Source organism: Mirounga leonina, unplaced genomic scaffold (assembly GCF_011800145.1).
Source record: "Mirounga leonina isolate KUSES-001 unplaced genomic scaffold, KU_Mleo_1.0 Mir_92, whole genome shotgun sequence".
Lineage (NCBI taxonomy): Eukaryota > Metazoa > Chordata > Mammalia > Carnivora > Phocidae > Mirounga > Mirounga leonina.
Window position 1 is genome coordinate 17,400,151 of NW_023270852.1, and position 23,435 is coordinate 17,423,585.

At 40.7% G+C, this 23,435-nt stretch overlaps 2 protein-coding genes and 1 long non-coding RNA gene across 3 annotated transcripts in view; 1 reads left to right on the forward strand and 2 right to left on the reverse strand.

Annotated features, from left to right (window-relative positions):
- The window catches only part of PAK1 (p21 (RAC1) activated kinase 1), a 223,369-nt gene extending 212,332 nt beyond the window's left edge, over positions 1-11,037 (reverse strand). Inside the window, exon 1 of the mRNA XM_034995449.1 lies at positions 11,006-11,037. The gene's annotated coding sequence lies outside the window, so the exon portion shown is untranslated. The remainder of the gene's footprint in view (positions 1-11,005) is intronic.
- A 108-nt stretch (positions 11,038-11,145) lies between these two features.
- On the forward strand, positions 11,146-23,146 carry AQP11 (aquaporin 11). The gene is made up of 3 exons (XM_034995451.1): positions 11,146-12,157; positions 20,396-20,512; positions 22,222-23,146. The coding sequence occupies exons 1-3, from the start codon at positions 11,536-11,538 to the stop codon at positions 22,299-22,301; spliced, it is 819 nt and encodes a 272-aa protein (XP_034851342.1). The 5' UTR covers positions 11,146-11,535; the 3' UTR covers positions 22,302-23,146.
- On the reverse strand, positions 16,969-20,527 carry LOC118004219. The gene is made up of 2 exons (XR_004677514.1): positions 19,828-20,527; positions 16,969-17,337 (listed from the first exon to the last, which is right to left on the reverse strand). It is a non-coding gene; the product is annotated as an uncharacterized LOC118004219 (long non-coding RNA).
- Positions 23,147-23,435: the final 289 nt, after the last annotated feature.

A 23,435-nucleotide genomic window follows, 5' to 3' on the forward strand; every position in this document is an offset into this window, starting at 1 on the left:
ATAGCACACGACTTCTAGGTTGGCTATCATTAGAAACAGGTTCTCAAACCACTGTACTCAAGTTACTGACTGGTTTGCTACTGATTGCATGAGGCGACCTAGAATCAGATGGCTAGCTCCAAATGGGACCCACTGGTTACGTGGAACTAATCTATGGCCCTGGCTTCGTCCAGGGTGGATAGGTCGTTGAGCCTTAGGTTGCCTGGATTCATGGGTGCGTTACTGAAACTATCACTACCCCAGCTAATCTTCCCAATTTAAAACAAAGATGGGCAACATCTGTCTTTCACTGGTATGATCATTTAGCATCCATCTTTGTTCCATCTGTAGAGTTAGAAAGCATAATTTGGAATGTGGAAGTCCTTAATAAATACACTATAAAGGCACTCAATGATTCACAAACCAGCATCTCCTTACTCAATATTGAAGTCACACAAATGCACAAAGCAGTTCTACAAAAGAGAATGGCTTTAGATGTTCTAACAGTAGCACAAGGAGGTACATGTGCCATTATCAAAACAGAATGGTGTGTATACATACATCCCAGATTATCATAAAAATGCCACAGGGCTACTAAAAGATATGAATACTCAAATTGAGGCTTTATAAGATCCTTCCCTTTCTCTTAATGACTGGTTAAGTTCCTGGCTTGGCGGAGGATTATGGTCAACTATTCAGGTTCTCTTTGCTGGACTTATTCTTAGAGCCATTTTAATTCTAATATGCTGTCTTCTTCAATGTTTTTTTGCTTGGTGCTAAGACTCCATCACTACAATAACTGCACATCGACAGATGATCCTTTCTATTCAAGGAGATTCACCTATGTTGTCTACCTTACATTTGGCTACCTCTGCCTTTTGTAACTCCTACATCCCCAACTGACCAATGTTGACCCATACGTAGGGACATCTCTCTTTAGCAGGAAGAAGTTACAGAAGACAAGACCTTCCACCCTCAGCAACCTTAAAGATTTAAGGGTCAAAATGGTTCAACAGGGGGAAATGATGAGGAAAACAAAGGCAAGAAAAATGTAGTTTAAATCAAATCTCCTTACAGCATGCAGTCCACTGATAGATACCTGAGACATGCAGAGCGTGACATTCCTTAAGGAGTTCGTGGCTGCCTTAAGCCTTAATGTTTATTTTTCATTAAAGACTAAAAGTAACCTTATCTTGACAATAGCTAAATTTTCAAGGTCCTGTAAGACCCTGCTTTCAGCATACAAAAATTCCTTAGAAACCTACATTATCTCTACCTCCTCTCCCTCCACAAAACTTAAAATATATAATCAGTCAGCCCTCACACTTGCAGGTACAGCTCTTTCTGTCCACAGGTCCTATCCCCATGCTGTAATAAAACCACCTTTTTGCACCAAAAACATCTCAAGAATTCTTTCTTAGCCATTTGCTCAAGAACCCAACTTCAAATCACATCAATTTCACCAATGGATACTATGTATTTTTTTATTTTTTTTTTATTTTTTTTTCAAGATTTTATTTATTTATTTGAGACAGAATGAGAGAGAGAGAGCACATGAGAGGGGTGAGGGTCAGAGGGAGAAGCAGACTCCCTGCCGAGCAGGGAGCCCGATGCGGGACTCGATCCAGGGACTCCAGGATCATGACCTGAGCTGAAGGCAGTCGCTTAACCGACTGAGCCACCCAGGCGCCCCTGGATACTATGTATTAAGTGGTAAGTGTCAAGCATTCACCAAGAGCTTTTTGTGAGCTATTTAATATTCGCAATAAACCCAAGGGGTAGAAATTTTACAGATGAAGAAATAAGTTTAGAAAGATTTTTATTTGCCCAATACCATGTAGCTAAGTGTCAAAGCTAGAATTTTTTTTTTTAAAGATTTTATTTATTTATTTGAGAGAGAGAATGAGACAGAGAGAGAGAGCACGAGATGGGGGAGGGTCAGAGGGAGAAGCAGGCTCCCCGCCGAGCAGGGAGCCTGATGTGGGACTCGATCCCGGGACTCCAGGATCCTGACCTGAGCCGAAGGCAGTCGCTTAATCAACTGAGCCACCCAGGCGCCCCTCAAAGCTAGAATTTTAACACATATCTCTCTGATGTCCCAAATGAAAACTTGACCACTACATTCTACCATTTCCCATAACTCCCACACAGCATTGGAAATCATTTCTTTTATCCTGGCTTACCTGGAGGCAAATGTAAGATCCTAATGCTTATGAATGGGTGTATTTCTGTGAACTTAGGCACTTTTACTCTACTTCTCGACAAGTATTTCTGGGCAAGATGGGTGAGTTTCTAAACATGGACTATAACTGATACATCACTTTTTTTTCTTTAAGATTTTATTTATTTGACACACAGAGAGAGAAGAGAGCAAGCACAAACAGGGGGGTGGCAGGCAGGGGAGAAGGAGGCTCCCCACTGAGCAAGGAGCCCAACGCGGGGCTCGATCCCAGGACCTTGGGATCATGACCCGAGCCAAAGGTAGCTGCTTAACCGACTGAGCCACCCAGGGCCCCAGATACATCACTTTTTATTCAATATTTTTATACTGAAACAGTTGTCTATGGAACATAAGTGGTCCCCAAACCAACAAGTAAGATGCTGCCATCTTGTGGCATTTTTTGTAAGGCCAGGTGTGTAATCCAACAGTGAGGAGAGCTCAATAAGCAAAATTCTAACCCTGCCTGCCACTTTGCACTTTTGTTGTATTCCTAACTGTAACATCATTTTGTTTCTCCAAATATAATATTAGGAGTGAATCAATATAGCAACATAAGAAAATAGGTAGTAACTGAAGACAAAATAATAAAGTTGCCCCTCCTCCTATTTACTAGCAGTAGAACACCTTGTCAATTAACATTTTTGGGCCTGGGGTGCCTGGGTGGCTCAGTCGTTAAGCGTCTGCCTTCGGCTCAGGTCATGGTCCCAGGGTCCTGGGATCGAGTCCCACATCAGGCTCCCTGCTCGGCGGGAAGCCTGCTTCTCACTCTCCCACTCCCCCTGCTTGTGTTCCTGCTCTCACTGTCTCTCTCTCTGTCAAATAAATAAATAAAATCTTTATTAAAAAAAAAAAATTCTTGGGCCTGAAATTTTCTTATCTATAAGATGGGGACAATGACACCCATCTCATACTGTTGCTTTAAAACCAAATTAAAATACATATGTAAAGAGCCTGGCAAATTGTGGGCATTTGGTAAGTATTGGTTCCTTATTCCCTTCTTTTTTATTATTATTATTATGTTATGTTAATCACCATACATCACATCATTAGCTTTTGATGTAGTGTTCCATGCTTCATTGCGTATAACACCCAGTTAACCCTTCCCTTCTTTCCTGATCCTTTTCCTTTCCTCTATTTCTGACCTCTCCCCACCTTAGATATCCTAGCCTTGTTTTCTACTCACTTCCCTATTTTCCCCACTGTTCTTTCAGTTTCCTGACTCCACCCTATCCCCACCCCCTCACACACACACAGAAAGGGGGTGTCCACATTTACACACCTGGACACTTACCTTGGTAAGGCAAGGCTTGGTAAGCCTCTCTGCATTATCCAATATGGCTATCCACTCCTCCACTTCAGCATTTGTGCTGTTGTGGGTATAGCAATGCAAAACACCTCCTACTGGGTTTCACTGAGCAGTTTTCCCATTACTAACAGCATTCATTCTATAATTCCGTCAGAGTCTGGTCCCCTCATATTCTGTTTATCCCTCATCCCTGATCCTTTCACCCCTACTCTGGGGACCTGACACACACACTGCTACTCCCTCTCTGACCCCATTTCCCCTCACTGTCCTGCCCTACTCACTCTGCTCTGCCCTCTGGTCTCCTTCCTTTTGCTGCTCCCTTTGTCTGAAAGGCTCTCCCAGAAAACCACATGGTTCGCTCCCCTACTTTTACAATTTTCTCAGATATCACCCTATCAGAAAAGGCTTCCTTGACATTCTATATAATTATATAAGATAGCACAAACACACAAAACCCCAGTAACTGTTCATCCCCTTTACCCTGCTTACTTTTCATTTTCTCAGATTATGAATACTATTAATATTACTGCTGGTGCTAGGCTGGAGTGGTAAAAGGCTCAGAAAAAGCCTGCGTAGGGTGCCTGGGTGGCTCAGTTGGTTAAGCGACTGCCTTCGGCTCAGGTCATGATCCTGGAGTCCCGGGATCGAGTCCCGCATCGGGCTCCCTGCTCGGCAGGGAGTCTGCTTCTCTCTCTGAACCTCCCTCCTCTCATGCTATCTCATTCTCTCTCTCAAAAAAAAAAAAAAAAAAAAAAAATCTTTAGAAAAAGCCTGCGAAAAAAGAATACTTCTGATACGATGAAAAGGATTATGCTGTATCGGAGGCTGAGGAGGACTAAACCAAACCCAACTCCCGAAAAATCCTAGCCTACTCATCAATTGCCCACATAGGATGAATAGCCGCCATTCTAACCTCTTTCCACCCATTATGTTGCCCTAGAGCAAAGGTGAAGGAGTTGGTAGCTTCTTAAAGTGTTCTTGTGTAGGAGGGCAAGGTTCACTTGGTGAGGCATTGGGTCCTCCATAGTGGATTGTTCCAGGAAACATTAATTAAGTATGTTAGCTGGAGATAACACATTAAGATAAAGCTGTGCAAACTTATTTTTCATTCTTGCTGCTCTTACTCTTCAGCACTTAATCTATCTTCCCCTTCATATACCTTAGGATTTCTTCTTCTGGTTTCATCTAATTTTGGTGTTTATCATTTAGGGTAGGAATTCTAAACCCAGAGTTCATGGAAAGGCTTCAAAAGACCCAGAAATAACTTGAAATTAATTGGCAAGATTTTTGGAGTATGTTTGTTTTCTGGGGCAAGGTCTATGACATTGATCAAATGCAAGGAATCTATGACTTCTCCCACCTAAAAGATTAAAAACCAGGGGTGCCTAGGTGGCTCAGTCGTTAAGCGTCTGCCTCCAGCTCAGATCATGATCCCAGAGTCCTGGGATCGAGTCCCACATTGGACTCCCTGCGCAGTGGGAAGCCTGCTTCTCCCTCTCCCACTCCTCCTGCTTGTGTTCCTGCTCTCACTGTGTCTGTCTCTGTCAAATAAATAAAATCTTTAAAAACAAACAAACAAACAAACACCGTTTTAGGGATGACAGCTCAATATTCCCCTATCTTAATATGCTTAATGCTTAAACACTGCTTTATAGTATCCTGTCTTTCTCAATAGCTTAAGCACCAAGAGTAAAGGGATAGTATTTATTCATTGCTATGTTACAGAGCTGGCACCTAACTAATTCTCAATAAATACTTGTTGAATGAATGAAGACTCCATGGTGATAAAAGCCTATTAGTCATTCTGTCCATAATCTTCATTGAACAAGTCTTGTTCTGGGGTTAAGATCTATCTTGATAGATCCAGTTAGATTTTTTTTCACATCTAGAGATAAGGGAAGAATTATCCTACTAAAAAAATGCAAAGCTCGCTTTTAACATGTAAGAGCCAGTCATAATACACACTATAAGAGAAGCTGAGTAAAGATGAAATAGCCAGTTGAGCCCCAGAAAGGGAACAGTAAATAGGAAGTTAGGTGGAGTGAAATTCAGAAAGAGGTACTACATAACTAGAATTCAAAGAGTTGATAATCCTGGTTAAGAATCAGGATTGTCCAGTTAAATTCAAAAGCAGAAATTCAGGCATATGTTCAAACCACCAGTCCCATCATTAAAGACAAAAGGAAGTTGAAAAACCAGTTGGTTGAGGTTTATATTTCTAATAGATTAGGTATAATGAAAGGGATTTCTGGCACCTGTGTACTAACTTAGTTTTAACCTTTATATTTAAAAAAATACCCTTTGACTCAGGTCATTAAATTACATTTCAGGTGGGTGTGTGTGTGTGCATATTTTATATATTTTTATATTTTACATTTAACAGATTTTAAAGAGCTTCATAGATACCCTAGCAATAAGTCCTCTTACTCCGTAGACCTCCTGTTTTTCAGGCAACAGCATCCTTCATACTAAATAAAGGACTGTAACAACAGTTACAAAACAGTAATTCTTTGGCTCTGCTTCCATTCATTCTGCAGGAAAGCCAAACTTCCTTATTTTTTCCCAAATGGTTTTGTGAAGCCCCAAATACACTTGCAAAATAGTTGTCTTCACCACCATTTTCTTCCTGCCTGCTCCAGCTCTATCTCAGTAGAAACCCCTCTGTTCTCTTGGGGCTTAAAGGACAGATAGGCTGCTACTTTTTTTTTTAAATTATGTTCAATTAGCCAACACATAGTATATCATTAGTTTTTGATGTAGTGTTCAACGATTCATTAGTTGCATATAACACCCAGTGCTCATCACAACACGTGCCCTCCTTAATGCCCATCACCCGGTTACCCCATCCCGCCACCCCTCTCCCTTCTGTAACCCTCAGTTTGTTTCCCCAGAGTCCAGAGTCTCTCATGGTTTGTCTCCCTCTCTGATTTCTTCCCAGTTTTCTCTCCCTTCCCCTATGGTTCTCTGCACTATATTCCACATAGATAGGCTTCTGATAGCTGCCCAAAGCACTCAGGAGTTGCTGGTGCCCACAGGTGCCTGTCCCACCGCTACAGAGGTCCTGTGCTGAGGGTTTTCTTCCTAAATGGTTGCGATTTTCACCAACTCTCGATGCGGGAAACAAAGGCAGAAGAAAAATTATTAAATTTCCTTACTACCTACAGCCCATTGACAAGTCCTTGAAACAGGCAGAGTGACATTCCTCTAGGGACTCAACTGCCTGATGTTAATACTTTGCTAAGGGCAAAAGGCAATCCTATCCTGCCATCCCCCCACCCCAGGATCCTGTAAGTCTACTTTAACATGTAAAAATTCCTTTGGAAATTTCCTTTATCTCTAAACCCCCGAAGATACGTGTTGGTAATCATCCCCCAAGCATATGGCCCACTGATATACATCTGAAGGGTCTCATGACTAAGGTTTTATTAGACAGTAATAAATTACCTTTTCCCAACAATAGCTAGCCCCCTCAAGGTCCTGGAAACCTTGCTTCCAAAATTCCTTAGAGACTTCCACTATCCCTGACCCCCTCCCAACTTGAAAGTATATAATGGGCCACTCCTCATGACCCCAGTGCAGCTCTTTCTGCCCACAGGTCCTGTCCCCGTGCTTTAATAAAATCACCTTTTTGCACCAAAGATGTCTCAAGAATTCTTTCTTGGACATCAGCTTCGAACCCTAACGTCTTTCCTACATCATTGGGCTCTACTGAAACCACCTGGTATTTCAATTCTACTAAAAAAAAAATTTTTTTTTAACAGCAACTCCTATTCTTCCTATTGTGTATGTGATATTATTTTATTTATTTTTAAACTTTTTATTTTAGTTATAGATTAATAAACAAAAATAGGGGTCCCTGAGTGGTTCAGTCGATTAAGCATCTACGTTTGGCTCAGGTCATGATCCCGGGGTCCTGGGATGGAGCCCTGCATTGGGCTCCCTGCTCAGCACAAAGTCTGCTTCTCCCTCTGCCTCTGCCCCCCGCCCCCCTGCTCTCGTGCTTGCTCTCTCTTGCTCTCTCAAATAAATAAAATCTTTCTTAAAAAGTTATAGATTTACAGAAAAGTTGCAAACATAGTTCAGAGAGTTCCTACATGCCCCACAGTTTTCCCTATTAACATCTTACATTACTATGAAACATGTCATAATTAATGAACCAATATTAGTATGTTACTATTTTATTCGGATTTCCCTAATTTTTATCTAATGTCCTTTAGCTGTTCAAAGATCCCATCCAAGACACTATATTACTTTTTTTATATTTTATATATTTTTAAAGTGCATTTATTTAAGTAATCTCACAACCCTGAGTAACTCACAACCTTGAGATCAAGAGTCACATGCTTCTCCAACTGAGCCAGCCAGGCACCCCAAGACACAACATTACATTTAGTCATCATTATCTCCTTAGGCTCCTCTTGGCTATGAGTTTCTCAGACTTCTCTTTTATAACTTTGGCAATTTTGAGAAGTATCAGTAGGAACATTTTGTAGAATGTCCCTAAGGTGGGATTTCTCTGATGTTTTTCTCATGATTATATTGGGGTTTTGTGTTTTGGAAAGGAAAAACCACAGAAGTGCCATTCTCATTACACCCTATCAAGGTTACACACTATCAACATGACATCACTGTTGATATTAACTTTGATCATCTAGCTAAGGTAGTGTTTGCCAGGTTTCTCCACTGCAAAATTTCTTTCTCATCTTCCCACCACCACACCTTTCCATACTACTCTCTTTGAAAGAAGTCAATATGCATAGTCCACACTTAACAAGCAAAGAGCTGTGCTCAGCCTCCTTATTCAATTATTTACATATAAAAGTATGGCTTCGTGGATATTTACTTTATACTTGGAGTTATAATCCAATGCTACTCTATCCTGTTGTTCAAACTGTCTAGTTTGGGCCAGCTTTCAGTTGTCTCCTGTGTTCCTTTGACATACCTCCATCTTTTAATTTTTACTATTATTATTTTTTTAATTTTAGGACTTTCTTACTTCCTGGCATTGCAAGATGCTCCAGGCTCATTCTGTGTTTCCTGCCCTAGTCCTTGAATCAGCATTTTCTCCAAGGAGGCCCTGGTTCCTTTTATTAGAGAATGTAATTAGAAACCATGATCTGGACACTAGGTGTGCTCATTGCTACTGGGGTGTCCTAACTTCTAGGCCCTCCTAGCTGACAGAGTCATTGACTTTTGGAAAGCCAAGTCACTTGTTCTGTAGAATGTCCCACGTTCTGAATTTGGCTGATTGCTTTTACATGGTGTCATTTAACTTGTTCCTTTATCCCCCGCATTTCCTGTAAATTGATAGTTACATTTAAATGTTTGATTAGAAGGGCCCCTGGGTGGCTCAGTTGCTTAAGTGTCCGCCTTTGGCTCAGGTCATGATCTCAGGGTTCTGGGATCCAGCCCCATGTATGGCTCCCTGCTCAGTGGGGAGTCTGCTTCTCCCTCTGCCCTTCCCCCACTCGTGCTCTCTCTCTCTCTCAAATAAAATCTTTTTTTTTTTTTTTTAAGATTTTGACAGAGAGAGACACAGCAAGAGAGGGAATACAAGCAGGAAGAGTGGGAGAGGGAGAAGCAGGCCTCCCGCTGAGCAAGGAACCCAATGCGGGGCTCAATCCCAGGACCCTGAGATCATGACCTGAGCCGAAGGCAGACACTTAATGACTGAGCCACCCAGGCGCCCCATAAATAAAATCTTTTTTTAAAAAATAAGCATTTGATTAGATTTAGCTTATTTTTTTCTTAGGCAAAATCCTGCATAAGTGTTGCTCTGTAGTTGAGGCATATAATGTAAAGCTGTTCCACTTTGGGCAATGTTAAAATTGGTTGGTCAGTGAGTGGGTTTATAAATTTACCACCAGTCTTCCACATTTTTATCCCTTAATTGTCTATTAAAATTCATTAGGGGTTGCAAATTGGTGATTTTCTAAACCCATCATTCGTCTGCCTTTATCATCTGAATTTCCTCTGTAAAGAAGAACTTCCCTTAGTAACTATTTGGTCACTCTAAAATAAGTTTGTATTTTTTCCTGGCCAGAATACCTCTGTAATGCCTAGAAGCAAAGTGGTTAAAATTGGACCAAAGTTGCAGGGGAAGCCAGACTCTTATCTTCTTAACCTGTGTAAGAGTCATTCTCATGAAGACACTGATCTTGAGAGTTGGAATTTTGAGATCTGGATTTGCAAGATGCTGCTCCGTCACCCATATCAACAAACATTTTTGCTGAAGGAATTAGGAGATTAATTAGTGATTTCTTGTTTCTGAAAAGAGAGACTGATTTATGTGATGTGAAATACTTGATTAAAAGTAATTAATTGGGTTTATGCTGCTTTTGCTCTCTAACTGAAACAATGTCCAAAGTCTTTTTAATGACAATCTCTAAACATACTATAAAAAAGTAAAATAAAATTTCTAATCAAAGTCCAAAAGACTAAGTTTTCTACATAGCTCTTGCTATATAAATGAATGGTCATCAGAGCAGTAAATGAAATATATTCACATTAATTCTCAAGTGACTTTTAGTAAAGGGGAAAAACGAAAGGGTTACACTCACAGGACTGATTTAAGCAACCTCTTTAGACAGCAGTAACTAAAAAATAGTTTTAATTTACTCAAAATCTCTGGTAAGGCACCAATACAGGAAAGAGAAAAGGGCTTCATTTCTGTACATACTTTGTGAGTTTTGTGCAAGTATTTATTTTTTAATTCAGAGAATGTCTATTGGCACCACAGAAAATTTGGAGTTATAAAGAGAACTTTCATTAGTTATAAAAGGACAATTGAGACTGGGGAGGAAAGCTGAAGAGAATCAACAAGAACACCTGCCAAATTCTCTATTGCTTGAAGCTCGGGCTAATGAGTCCCCTCTTTTTTGTTCTCTCTCCCTTCTCTCTAGCCCTAAGAAATGTGGACTCTTGGTCAACACAGCCCGGAGGAGGCAAAACTGAGGTGGGAGAGGGGGTTCAGGCATTTGAGCCCTCCCCACCCCCCAACACTAAACCCTGACACCTATGGCATTAGCACAAAACCAGACTGGCTGCAAGGTCTGAGGAATCCCGGACATCCTCTCCCAGTTTGCCCACAGTGGGCAGCCCCAGACAGGCGAGCTGTTGGGGAGTGGGCTGCAGTGGCAAAAGCCACGGACTCTGGCATCATCAGACTTAAAGCCAGCACTTACTGAACACTTTTTACGTGCTTGGCTCTCTGTGCTAGTGTTTTCATGCTTTTTAAAACAAATCGATGAGGTGGGGCCTATGACCCACAATTGTATGAGGCAGGTGAGGAAAACGAAGCTCAAGGAAACCCAGTTGCACGCCCTGGTTCACAGAGGTCAAACTCCGGTTCGTTCGACTCCGAAGTCTACTCCCTTTAACTACCCATGGCCTCTGCGCCCCACCTCCGTCACCTCCCGTCTTCTCAGTCGCCCCATTAATAAAAACGAGGTGGTTGGCCGAGATTATCTCTAGGAGTGTCTCCAGCGGGACGGTTTTACCGTTTTAGGAGCGGGGAAGAAAAGCCTTCAAGGTCTTCCCTTCAAAGCAAGTGTCAAGTCTCAGCGGACGCGAACCTTTCCGTTAGGCGCCGGGACCGGGATCCTGGGAGCCCGCTCGCAAGGGCTCACGGGTCCCCGCGCGCATGCGCAGTGGCCCCGGCGCTCGGCGTCCCTCCGCGCCCTTCCCCCCCCCCGGCGCCGGCTTCCAGTCGCTCAGGGAGGCGGCGGGGACGTGTGTGCGTCCGACTCCCGCTGACTGTTGGCCCTTTAGCCGGTATCCCCTAGCAGAGCTTCTCTTGCCGCCCTTCCCCTCCTCTCCTCCCCGGCTCTGGTCCCAACACCTTAGATCCGCGCCGGGGAGGGGGGGAGGAGTCCTCCCGTGACGCCCAGGGACCTCCAGCTCGCCTCGAGTCGGTCCGCCCCCGGGGCGGGCGGAGGGGTGGGGCTGCAGACTTAGGACTTGGGACTCCAACCCTGACGCTGCCTCTGCTTGAGTCAAGCAGGCAGTCTAGTCTGGCCGGGAGCGAACCATGACGGCGCTGCGGGGCCTCTGGCCCGAGGTGCAGGACACCTGCACCTCGCTGGGGCTGATGCTATTGCTCGTGCTGTTCATGGGGCTGGCCCGCGTGGTCACCCGGCAGCAGCTGCACAGGTTCATGATGGCCCACACCTTCGTCTTGGAGTTTCTGGCCACCTTCCAGCTCTGCTGCTGCACCCATGAGCTGCAACTGCTGAGCGAGCAGGAGCCCGCGCACCCCACCTGGCCGCTGACGCTAATCTACTTCTTCTCGTTGGTGCATGGCCTGACTCTGGTGGGCACCTCTAGCAACCCGTGCGGCGTGATGATGCACATGTTGCTGGGGGGAATGTCCCCTGAGACGGGTGCGATTAGGCTGTTGGCTCAGCTGATTGGTGCCCTGTGCAGCAGGTACTGCATAAGCGCCCTGTGGAGCCTGGGGCTGACCAAATATCACCTCAACGAGAGGACCTTCGCTTGCAGGAATCCTATTCAAGTCGACTTGCCCAAAGCGGTCATCACAGAAGCCATCTGCTCCTTTATCTTCCACAGCGCTTTGCTGCACTTCCAGGAGATCCGAACCAAGCTTCGTATCCACCTGCTGGCAGCACTCATCACCTTTTTGGTCTACGCAGGTTTGTTATTCCCACAAAACACTTGGCACGTCCGAAGCCTCTATGACCCGAGGCGCTAAGTTCTTTACCAAGATACATTTGAAACCCCTACACTTCTGCGATGTCAATACTGGTATCCCCATTATTCTAACTATTTTGCAGCCTGTTCTTTACCAATAGTGCAGACATACAGATCCTCCATTCAGTGTTTTGAGCCCTCAGCAACAGGAGCCATTTCTGTGCTGAAACGGAGATATTGTGAAATATTGCCAAGGGTTCAAATATCCTACAAAGGGATTGTTTTAATGGTAGAGAGAAAAGATATCAGCTACTTCTTTCCTCATGCCAATCTGAAAAATGATCATGGGTTTAAAAAGTCCCTTTCAATTTAAAGCACAGGCTACATGATTGGTTAATAGTAAGAGGGAGGAGTAGAAATTTGGTAGTTCTGTTGCTTAGTTCTTTTTCTACAAAATTAATTTCTTGTTTCCTTAATTCATCTTGAATTATAAATGAACTTTTAAGTGGCCTATCACAAAAGATGTTTTAAAATTAAAACTTGCTTGAAATTAAAGATGCTTTTTAAAACAAGTAACTCGAGAAATCTGTTGATTTCTTGCGAACCATTGGTTTATTTTGACAGATCTCAGATGCAGTGGATACCCTGGAAATCCTAAACGGGACAAGGAAATCCAAAAAACAAAAGTTTAATGATGAAATATGTCATTTTAATGCAACAAAGTAGCTTCACTGGGACTATATAAAATGTTTTAGAGGCAGGAATCTAATAAAAGGAAATTAGTGGTAACGGTCTATCTTCTGCCCACTGAAAGTGAAACTATAAGTAGAAGTAAACCTCAAAATAAAGGCTTCTAAACATTTGCTTGACTTCCCAGGATAAAAATGAAAGACTTTCCAATCCATTTTCCATCCGTTAGATCTAGTACTATTCTTTGTGTAGACACAGATGGAAATAAAGGGTAGAGAAGAGAGGAAAGGATTTATGTATATTTGAGGGTTTGGTGAATAGTTGCTTATTTATTAGAGTTTTAGGTTTGGGCTAAAGCAGAAATGTGCCCCATATATGAAGATAATCATCCTTGCAAAAAGTTATGTCACAGTTTAGCTCTGTACTTACATAATTAATGGTGTATTTTAAAGTTTCCCAGGTAATCCCAGTATGAAACCGGAGTTGAGAACCACTGCTCTCATCCAGACTTGTGCTGGACAATTCGGAAGCCACTAGCTACATGTGGTTATTCAGATTTAAATTAACTAAAATTAAATACTTGGTTCCTCAGTTGCAATAGCTACATTTCAAGTGGTCAATAGCCACACATGGCTAATGGGTGCAGTATCAGTGCTGGAGACTCTTTGCTGGGGCAGAACCTAATAGACAATTGTGGATTACTACTGTTACAGAAATTGATACTCTTATGATCTTCCTTTTCTGTCAATGTAAGGGAGGTAAGAGTATTCATTGAGCAGTATACTAATAAGCACATAGGAAATTTATATGAGTTATCTTAGTTAATCCTTAAAAAAACTCACTAATGGGGTGGGAGGATGGGTTAGCCTGGTGATGGGTATTGAGGAGGGCACGTTCTGCATGGAGCACTGGGTGTTATGCACAAACAATAAATCATGGAACACTACATCTAAAACTAATGATGTAATGTATGGGGATTAACATAACAATAAAAAATTTAAAAAAACCTCACTAATGAATACATTACTCCCATTTTAAGTAAAGTGAGGCTCACAAACGTGAAATGACTTGTCCAAGGTCACACGGCTAGAATGTGCTGGAATCATGGTTCAAACTGACACTAAAGCTTATTCTCATTTCATTATCAGCATTTCTACACTGCACTCCTCAAAAGTAACAAAAATATGTACATACAAGTGAACATTATTCAGCCATGAAAGGAATTAAGTTCTGATAAATACTACAACATGAACAAATGTTGCAGGACTCCACTTATATAAAAAATCCAGAATAGGCAAATTCATAGAGTCAAAAAGTATAATAGATATTACCAGGGGTTAGGGGGTAGGGAAGAGTAGGGACTTATCCTTTAATGGGTATAGCATACAGAGTTTCTGTTTGGGGTGATGGAAAAGTTTTGGAAATTGTGGTGATAGTTGAACACTGTGAATGTAATTAATGCCACTGAATATACACTGGAAAATGGTTTAAATGGCAAGTTTTATGTCATATACTTTACCATAATTTAAAAAAATTAAGTTGCAAAAGGATTCTTTTGCCAAGTAAGTCTGGCAAACACTGGATTAAACAGATTTTCTAATGTTAAAACTTTACAGAGCCTTTTCTAAGCTGCTGTATATTGTGAAACCCCAAAAGGAGAATGTGGAACAGTTTTTCAAACTTATGGAATCCTTTTGTCTAGGAGTATGTAGCAGAAGAGAACATACTTTGGGTAATGATACAGTAAGCCATAACTCTGCATTATTTTCTGTGGATATGTCATAACTTTAGACCAGAGTTGTTCCAGATAGAATAAACTGTCTTGGGAGTGATTGAATTTCTGTCATATCAGAGAGAGGTAAAGCTTTTGTAGGAAGGATTTAAGAATGGATAGGGGAGGAAAGGCAGGGGGAAGGGTTAGCTAAATCAAATCTCATTAGAAGTTACTTTGATATGTCTTTTGTGTTTAACTTCTAAGGTACTGTTGGTACTGATTTGACATGGTTGCATGCTAGGATGTAATTTATTAACATGTTAGAGCTATAAAACTATTAATGCAGATTTCAAGCAAATATCCTTAATTTAGGTTTTGGGAGAATTTGGCTCAATGAACAGGGTAAGAGGGAACTGCATTCATTTTTAAAAAAGATTTATTTGTTTTAGAGAGAGAGTGGGGAGGGGCAGAGGGAGGGAGAGAGAAACTTTAACAGATTCTGCACTGAGCGTGGAGCCAATGAGGGGCTCCATCTCGGGACTCTGAGATCACAACCTGAGCAGACACCAAGAGTCGGACCGTTCAACCAACTGCGCCACCCAGGGGCCCCTGCATTCATTTTTAATTACAGTTGACCCTTGAACAATGCAAGGGTTAGGGACACTGAGCCCCTACACAGTCAAAAATCCATTTATAACTTTTGATTCCCTCAAAACTTAACTAATAGCCTACTGTTGACTGGAAGCCTTACTGTTAACAGTTGATTAACACATATTTTGTATGTTGTATGTACTATATACTGTATTCTTACAATAAAGTAAGTTAGAGGAAAAAATGTTAAGAAAATCATAGGGGCTGGCGCCTGGGTGGCTCAGTTGGTTAAGCGACTGCTTTCGGCTCAGGTCATGATCCTGGAGTCCCTGGATCGAGTCCATGTGCATCGGGCTCCCTGCTCGGCAGGGAGCCTGCTTCTCCCTCTGACCCTCCCCCGTCTCATGTGCTCTCTCTCTCTAATTCTCTCTGTCTCAAATAAATAAATAAAATCTTTAAAACAAAAAAAAAAGAAAGAAAATCATAGGGGCGCCTGGGTGGCTCAGTCGTTAAGCATCTGCCTTTGGCTCAGGTCATGATCCCAGGGTCCTGGGATCGAGCCCCGCATTGGGCTCCCTGCTCGGTGGAATCCTGCTTCTCTCTCTCCACTCCCCCTGTGTTCCTGCTCTCGCTATGTCTCTTTCTGTCAAATAAATAAATAAAATCTTAAAAAAAAAAATCATGAGAAAATACATTTACAGTACTGTATGGTATTTAAAAAAAAAAAAATTTGCATATAAGTGGACCTGTGCATCTCAACCCACCTTGTTCAAGGGTCAACGGTAGACACTGAAAAAAATCTGTTATTTTATACATCTAGGTAAGTTGTCTTTATTATTGCACCTGTTCATTTGTAGAATTTTTAATTATACACTTGTCTTCTGATGTCTTCTTCCAACAGACAGTAAGCTTTATGAATACAGAAATTAAAGTTATTTTATTCATTATAACATATAACCAGGTCTTAGCATTGTATCACCTGTTACAAATCAAATACTCATAATAACTTTAAAAAATCATGTAGAAAAAAAACAATATGTATCTGGACATTTTATATTTTATGTCTAAGGGCTTTCAAAATAAGCCTAATAAACTGTCTGAAGAAATTGTAGTATTTTTACTTCATTTCATTATTCCATTCAGTTTTTGACATCCTTCTAAATCATGAAGAACATAGGTTAAGATTATTTGTCAAAGGAGAAGGGAACTAAGTCCTTTACATACATTTGCTTTTAATGTAATAACTATATGAAATAGATTCTCATTTACAAATGAAAAATTGCTTCAAACAAAGGTCCAGAACATTGATTTATTAATATAGTGGCTAAGTGCACAGGTTTAGAGTTGTACTGTACCCTTAGAAGAGATACTCAATTTAGGCCTCATTTCCTCATATTTAAAGTGGAGAATAATACTATCTCTCTCTTAAGACCATTATGAGGAATAGAGTAACGTATTTCAAGTTAGCATAGTACCTGGCACAAATATTCTAGTCACTGAAACAAGGGCTAGCCTCCACTCTAAATTAATTAACATTCTGGCTTATACAGGATTCCTATGATTTTAACTAGTGTCATTCTGTCCCAGAGAATTTGATTTCCTTTAGGAGTATTGAGTAACATTAGCATCTAGAATTGCCAGATTTGGAACTTGGACTTTGAAACAGTCTTTAACTGTGGTAATCTCGCCAAGTTCCTGCTATCCTGTAAGACTCTTGACAATCAGCCCGCTCTGTCTTCGCATTGGTATCTCTTCTTGGACATATATTATTATGTCTTTTCCCCTTCGGATGTCAATAAATAATATTTTTCAAAGATATTTTGTTAGTCCTGTGCCTAGTAGATGATTCTTACTTTTTAAATAATTCAGGTTTAATTACACAATGCATGAACGTACTCTTTTTGTTAAAAATTAAAACACTACCAATGAGACCGTAAGTGCCTTTTGACTACCATCCTCCATGCCTGTCCTTTCTCCTTCTCTGTCTAATCTTCCCACCAGGGTAGTCCTCTGCACATGCATGTGTGTGTCCTTCCAAACTCTTTATGTTATTTATTATACATATAGATAAGACCCTATAGAAACTATTGTTCAGGTATGTTCATGTTAACATAAAAGGTATCATATCTTACTTTTTGCAGTTTGCTTTTCTTGGTGGTAGTAGTTGTTCAGTGGTATCTTGGAGACCTACCAGTGTTAATTAGTAAAGAGATTTCTCTCATTATTTCAAACTATTGAATGTTATTCCAAATTAATAAGCTTCTTTATTTAGCTATCTTCTTAGGGACAGTCAGGTTTTCCCCAGTTCTTTGCTACTATAAACAACATTGCATATGTCTACTTGTATACAAGTATCAGTAGTTCTCTACAACTCAGTAGTTCTGGTTTTCAACAGGAACCCCCCCACACTTCGCCCCAGGGGACATTCAGCAATGTGTGGAGACATTTTTGGTTGTTAACAATGGTAGGGGAGATGAACTTGCTGGCATCTAGTGGTTAAGGACCAAGGATGCTGTTAAACATCCCACAATGCATAGGACAGCCCCCAACAAAGAGCTATATAATCTAAAATGTCAAAAGCCGAAGCCACATGCTTTGGACTTTTTTTTTTTTTTTAAGATTTATTTATTTGAGAGAGAGAGACTACGTGTGCATATATGCAGGAGGGGTAGAGGGGGTAGGGAGAGAGAATCCCAAGCAGGCTCCATGCTGAGTGCAGAGCCTGACATGGGGCTCTACCTCAAGACCCTGAGATCATGATCTGAGCCAAAACCAAGAGTCGCATGCTTAACCGACTACGCCACCTAGGAACCCCCTGGGCTTCTGTTGGCACAGAACCCACTCCTGATATGAATTTCTAGATCAGCTTTTTTTTTTTTTTTTTAAGATTTTATCTATTTATTTGAGAGAGGGAGAGCAAGAGAGAAAGGGAGCATGAGCAGGAGGGGCAGAGGGAGAAGCAGACTCCCTGCTGAGCCGGGAGCCCAATACAGGGCCTGATCCCAGGACCCTGAGATCATGACCTGAGTCAAAGGCAGATGCTTAACCAAATGAGCCACCCAGGTGCCCCATGTATCAGCTAACTATAGCTTAAAATCATAATTGATAGTTTTTCATGATTCTGTGGGTCAGACAGGAAATTCCTCTGAGACCATATAATATAGCTGGACAGTTGGTGGGGCTAGAAAAGGTAAGGTGTCTTCTTCACTCATGTGTCCAGTGGCAACTGTCATCTAAGATGCCTCAGTTCTCCTCCATGTGGCCTCTTATCTTCCAGCAGCCTAGACCAGCTCACTGACATGGTCAGGGCACTGTTCCAAGAAAGCAAAAAGTGGAAGCTAAAGGGTTTTTTGAGACCTGAACCTAGAATTCACTCAGTGTCACTTGTCATGTTCAGAATTGGCATAGCATCACTTCTGCTGCATTCTATTTGTCAATGTAAATTGCAAAGCCAGTCCATATTCAAGAGGGGAAGGTGGGAGGAGCAGCTACCACAACATCACACTTAGCAGAACTGGAGATGTGAGGATTAGAAGATAAGGTGAGTAAAGGAGTTTGAATTTTAGGATGGTGTAAGACTGGTGGACAGTGTTCTTAGACCTAATGGAAATAGCAAAGGCCTAATAGGAACACCAAAGTGAACTAATTATGAGAGCAATGGTTCGGTCTATTTTTACTTATACATGTCAAAAAAAAAAAAAAGCACAGGTCACTTGTACTATCATAGCACATAGTACATTGTATTGTAAAGACCTGTGTAAGTCCTTATCTTTTGCCCATGATGTCTACTATATAGGAACTCAGTTCTTTTATTGAACTGAAGTGACTGCCTGCCAACCAAACAGTTCTGTTTGTCCTTGGCAGTTGCAGGTTTAACATTCCAGGATTGACTATTCAAGAGTGATTCTGGGGGCGCCTGGGTGGCTCAGTCGGTTAAGCGGCTGCCTCTGGCTCAGGTCATGATCCCAGGGTCCTGGGATTGAGCCCCGCATCGGGCTCCCTGCTCAGCGGGGAGCCTGCTTCTCCCTCTCCCTCTGCCTGCCTCTCTGCCTACTTGTTCTCTCTATCTCTCTGTCAAGTAAATAAATAAAATCTTTAAAAAAAAAAAAGAGTTATTCTGAAGGTCCATGATGTGGTATCATTTATAATTGCTGAGACATGAATATGAATCACACTGTAAGGCCTGTGTGCTAGAAAAAACTCTTAGCCATGGAGTGAACTTAGTTCACTGCTCAACACCTTCATCTCGACACAGCTTCAGTGCAGCCTATCAAGTGTGACATCTCATTAGTGAAATCTTATGAAAGGGTTGCTTAATTTCCAATTTTACTGTATTTTACGAAGACAGCATGCTATAGAGGCATATGTCAAGGTAAAATTTATGAAGATCTCGGGATATATCTCTGTAGCTGAGTCAGAGGCAGATGTGTATGCCCAAGCTTCTACATGGAAGAAGTAATAGAAATGTCACTATCTCAGGAATATTTTAGGGTGTGTTCTAAAAAGCTGAGCCACAGTTCTGGTACCATTGGAAAGGAAGTCCAGCCTCCTCTGCTTTTCCTTACTTGCTTGTGTGGCCAGAACTAAACTCCTAGGCTCCATGTCAGAGAGAGAACCTGGGTGCAGAGCTGGACCATGAGTCCTGAAAAGCAATCAACAGTTAGAAATTGTGCTTACCTTTCACAACTATACACGATCACTTTTTTTATTTAAAAATTTTTGTAGCCACTTTATTGAGACATAATTCACATGCCATTCACAGTCCCTTCTTCAGGGCTCTCTCTGTTGACAAGTAAAAATGGAGTCAGTGATAATACTTTGGTCCATTTTACTTTTGTTTTCAGCACAAAGGTGTACTTAAGCCCACGATGATCCTGGGGTATCGTATACATTTTAAATGTATTTTCATTATTATTTATTCATTTAAATTGATGAATGTTAAGATGGGCAGCCAAATCTCCTGTTTTGTAAACTTGTAGGAGCAATAATAGAACAGATTAACTTTCAAATGTGCATTCAATAATATATAGGAAAAGCACTGGATTAAAACTCTTAATGTTCTAGCACATTATAATCTACCTTTATATTCTATAACATGCCAGGTGATTCTGCAAAGGAAGATTATAGCATAAGAATACTTAAATACCTAAAACAAAGTAGTCACATCCAGTAACCCCTTTATTTCCAGTTACAAGAAAATGTAAAATACATGGTTTGGTATCACTCTGCTTAAAATGTATTACAGGAGGAAGTCTAACAGGAGCTGTATTTAATCCAGCTTTGGCACTTTCACTACATTTCAAGTGTTTTGATGAAGCATTCCTTCGATTTTTTATAGTATATTGGCTCGCTCCTTCTTTAGGTAAGCATATTTTTATTAATATGATTACAAGATTAGGGTATCTTAAAATGATAGGAAATGTCACTGTAACATGTCAATTTCCAAAGCCAGAATAGGTACAAAAAAGAAAATGAAAAAGGTAGTTAATATACCTGAAATAACACTTTATTTGTGCAGTATCCTTTAAAACTTTTTTCTTCAAAGAAATAAAATTATCTAGTTAAGGGTAGTCAGTTTCAGGCATGATACCATTTTAAGAAACCCTCAGATATATGGACCAAAAAACTGAGGAGTGATTCCTTCCATTAAAAAATATATATATCTTTCTTGCTAAAGGGAGTTTTCTTTTTTCAAATTTGTGAGTTCCAGATAAAATACTGTTTAGCTCATTTGACTCATTTTGCAAAAGAGCATCTCATGAAACAATGGATAACTGTAATAAGTGTAGTTTAAAAATTATCCAAAATTTCATTCCTGTTATTTCTATCTGGCTCAGATATATAAAACTCCTCTTACTTTTTTTATAAAGAAAATGTCAAATCTTGTGGGTCAGTTAACATACAGGTTGTTTGACTTTTTTTTTTTTTTTTTTTTTCATTTAAAGCCTCTGGTTGCAAAACAGACTTCTCTTTCAAAGGCATTTCCTAGTCAAACCTTAAGGTTTGCTGTTACCAAATAGGAGTAAAAAAATATCAAATCTGCATGTGACAGAAACTCATTCTTAATCTGAGTTTAAACTAATTTAGAGCTTTAAGCCTAAATATGTTAAAATAAAAATATTAATTATTGCAGACATCCCTTTCAAGACAGTGATTTGAGCCCTGTGGCTGTCTCCTCTAGCCCTATTTCCCCACTGAAAAATTAACCAATAGCCACATGCTAGATTTATCTTCTTGTGACCTCAAAAATAAAAATTTACTAATATATGACTCCTTTTTTTAAACCTATTTTCTTTAAAAAAAGATTTTATGTATTTGAGAGAGAGAGGGAGAGAAAGAGCTGGGGGAGGGGCAGAGAGAGAAGGGGAGAGAGAATCTCAAGCAGACTCTGCACCAAGCACGGAGCCCAACACAGGGCTTGATCCCAGGACCATGAGATTTTGACCTGAGCTGAAATCAACAGTTGGACACTCAACTGACTGAGACCCGACTGAGACACTCAGGTGCCCCACATATTTTCTATCTGATACAAAATTTCAGCACTGACTGAAATTTTGCTTTAGACATTTTGCTTGGTACAGCTCTAAAAGCTATTAATATTGTGACTGATGAAAAAAAAGAGAAGGGAGAAAGTAATGTTTGATCATTCCAAATGAAAACTCAAGAGTGCTTTCAATTGCCTTATTCTCCCAGTACATACATCTCTGAGGCATGGAGGGACACAGTGTTGATCTTTTAGAGAAGAGCAAATGGAGACCTAAATCCAGAGTTTCTCACTCAGCAAGTCAGTAATGGAGCCAGAACTAGAACTCCAGATCTATTTATCCTTCCAATTCACTGTTTAGGTCCTTCTGGTTTTACCAGATACATATGTTTTTAAGGATTCATGGTTGAAGAAAAATTTGAGAATGTTACATTAAAAAATATCCATGTGTTTCATGTAGAATTGATGCAGCTAATTCTTTTAAACATAGCTTTCCAAATCTCTAGGTATATAATCTTAAATTATAGCCACTGAGTGATTATGAACTTCCTTAGATTGTTTTTATTTTACTCTATTTTGTCTTTCAGGTATATTGTTGATGATTTTGATGTTCAGCTTTTTCCTTCCATGGCTGTATAACAACCATACAATTAACAAAAAGGAGTAACTATTCCAAAAGACTCAGACTAAGTTACAGGACAGTCAAGCTGGATGTGATAAAGATTTTATCACCTCATATTCAACATACTGGCTGCACTGGACTCATCAATGTTTAGCTTCCTCTGAGGAAGCTGCCTTGTAGTTGTCATCACTGGAACTTAAACTAATTACTGTGAAAAGGAGGTATCCTGTGTTTCTCAGTTAAGACTTGTTCTTTTGAGTGTGTATTAAATGTTGCTAGAAAAGACTCATTAGGGGTGCCTGGGTGACTCAGTCGGTTGAGCGTCCAACTCTTGGTTTCGGCTCAGGTCATGATCTCAGGGTCATGAGATCGAGCTCTGTGTCAGGCTCCACGCTCAGCAAGGAGTCTGCTTGGGATTCTCTCTCCCTTTCCCTCTGCCCCTCCCCCAGCTCTCTAAATAAAAAAATAAATCTTAAAAAAAAAGACTCATTACTTTAAATATGAATCTCAAGTGATAATTATTAATTTTGATGAAAAAAGGAGCACAGGGTGAGAAGGAAAGGGAGGTGATAGTAGGATCAAAGAAAGAGTGTGTATCAAATCTCACCTGAATCAACAGGATTTTTAGCCAAAATATGACCAGTCATGCCTACAGACCCAGAAAGGGTACATTTCAGCCACTACCTCACACAATGATACCATCAGCAGTGTCATTTATCAACAGGAAAGTTGCTTTTGGAAGTAGATTATATATCCACTCATACTCAGGGGTTCATAAATTTTAAATATACTCTAAAATATTTTTTCTAAATAGACAATCTCACTAGCTTTAGGCAAGTTGTTATTCCTTTTTTTTTTTTTTAAGATTTTATTTTTTTATTTGTCAGAGAGAGAGAGCACAAGCAGGAGGAGTGGCAGGCAGAGGGAGAGGGAGAAGCAGGCTCCCTGCTGAGTGGGGAGCCCAATGCAGGACTTGATCCCAGGACCCTGGGATCATGACCTGAGCTGAAGGCAGCTGCTTAACCAACTGAGCCACCCAGGCATCCAGCAAGTTGCTATTCCTTAACAGAATAAAACAAAGCAGCCATACCAAGTCAAGAGGTAAGCTTTTCACATTCTCATTTGATCCTAATAGCTACCTTATGTAGTAGGTAGAGTATGGATTTTTAATCTCCATTT

What these genes read in the sequence shown, in the direction of transcription:
- AQP11 (XM_034995451.1), top strand. Translation starts at nt 11,536, where the DNA reads ATGACGGCGCTGCGGGGCCTCTGGCCCGAGGTGCAGGACACCTGCACC. An exon ending in CACCTTTTTGGTCTACGCAG is followed by an intron (nt 12,158 to 20,395) that starts GTTTGTTATTCC and finishes AATGTATTACAG; the next exon opens with GAGGAAGTCTAACAGGAGCT. An exon ending in TTGGCTCGCTCCTTCTTTAG is followed by an intron (nt 20,513 to 22,221) that starts GTAAGCATATTT and finishes TTTGTCTTTCAG; the next exon opens with GTATATTGTTGATGATTTTG.